General features: G+C 44.2%; 1 protein-coding gene across 1 annotated transcript; it reads left to right on the top strand.

Annotated features, from left to right (window-relative positions):
• Positions 1 to 608: 608 nt before the first annotated feature.
• On the top strand, positions 609 to 1262 carry LOC103522946 (catenin delta-2-like; the record flags this gene model as incomplete). The annotated part of the gene is made up of 2 exons (XM_008488028.2): positions 609 to 736; positions 954 to 1262. Coding segments are annotated over 2 exons (422 nt in total), but the record flags the coding sequence as incomplete, so codon positions are not given.
• Positions 1263 to 1388: the final 126 nt, after the last annotated feature.

Genomic DNA, 1388 nt, shown 5'->3' with positions numbered 1-1388 from the left:
GACAAAAATCTAGGTCTGAAGAAACCTCCCCTTGACCCCCTACTACCAAAAACCATGTAGGGGGTCAGGGGAAATGAGAGGGGAGGATTCTCCTACATTTTGACCATAGGTTTGAAGTTTGGACTTAATTTACTCATTCTCATTTCCCCTTCATTTTCATAGGTGGAAGGTCCTCATCGATTCTTCTGTGATAAATCACCGGTTGAGGGGAGGATTCTCCTACATTTTGACCATAGGTTTGAAGTTTGGACTTAATTTACTCATTCTCATTTCCCCTTCATTTTCATAAGTGGAAGGTCCTCATCGATTCTTCTGTGATAAATCACCTATTCGCGGTTTGTTCGCGGTATCCGCGGTTTGTTCGCGGTATCCGCGGTTTGTTCGCGGTATCCGCGGATTGTTCGCGGTATCCGCGGATTGTTCGCGGTATCCGCGGATTGTTCGCGGTATCCGCGGATTGTTCGCGGTATTCGCGTTTTGTTCGCGGTATCCGCGGATTGTTCGCGGTATTCGCGTTTTGTTCGCGGTATCCGCGGTTTGTTCGCGGTATTCGCGTTTTGTTCGCGGTATTCGCGTTTTGATAACTAATGTTTTGTGTTTGATTGCAGGAGAAAACTTAGGATGTTTCGGAGCGAGTAAGAAGAAGAAAGAATCTCAACAAGTGCAGCAGCAAGTGGCCAGTACTAGTCGCAGAAACGAACCCGTCAAAGGCATGGAGCTACTTTGGCAACCAGAAGTGAGTACCCGGCACAATCAGTTACATATTTATAATTTTCTCTCCCAAGTTATTTCATGTACGAGTACCTAACAAAATTTAGACGGCAACCTCTCACAGACAAACAAAAAGAAAACCTCTCTTATTAATAAGATGTTCTTGTTCTTATCTTATCTTACGTTTGTTCTTAAGTTAAACAAAGCATGTTGAAATTAACTGTCTCATTTTCTCCTTCCAGGTTGTTCAATCGTATCTCTCGCTGCTGCAAAGGTGTTCGAACCCGGAAACCCTGGAGGCGGCTGCCGGCGCCCTGCAAAACTTGGCCGCCTGCTATTGGCAACCGAGCATAGAGATTCGAGCCGCCGTGCGGAAAGAAAAAGGACTGCCCATCCTGGTCGAATTACTGCGCATGGAGGTCGATAGAGTCGTGTGCGCAGCCGCGACCGCCCTTAGGAATTTAGCTATAGATCAAAGAAACAAAGAATTGATAGGTATGAAAAATTCAGATATTCAGCTAAGTAATACTAAGTGATTTAAATTAGTTTAGATCAAAACACGTAAATAAGTTTAGGTAAGAGACTTTTGCTGTATATATAAAAACAAGCTGGGTCCGTCCCTCCGGGAATTTTTTAGCCCGTAGTTTATTCGATCATGGTTAAAGAATACCTTTGTA

This window comes from Diaphorina citri, unplaced genomic scaffold (genome assembly GCF_000475195.1).
Source record: "Diaphorina citri unplaced genomic scaffold, Diaci psyllid genome assembly version 1.1 scaffold13088, whole genome shotgun sequence".
Taxonomy (NCBI): Eukaryota; Metazoa; Arthropoda; class Insecta; order Hemiptera; family Psyllidae; genus Diaphorina; species Diaphorina citri.
The sequence above is the reverse complement of the archived record's forward strand: the minus strand, read 5'-3'. Positions and strand labels throughout refer to the sequence as shown.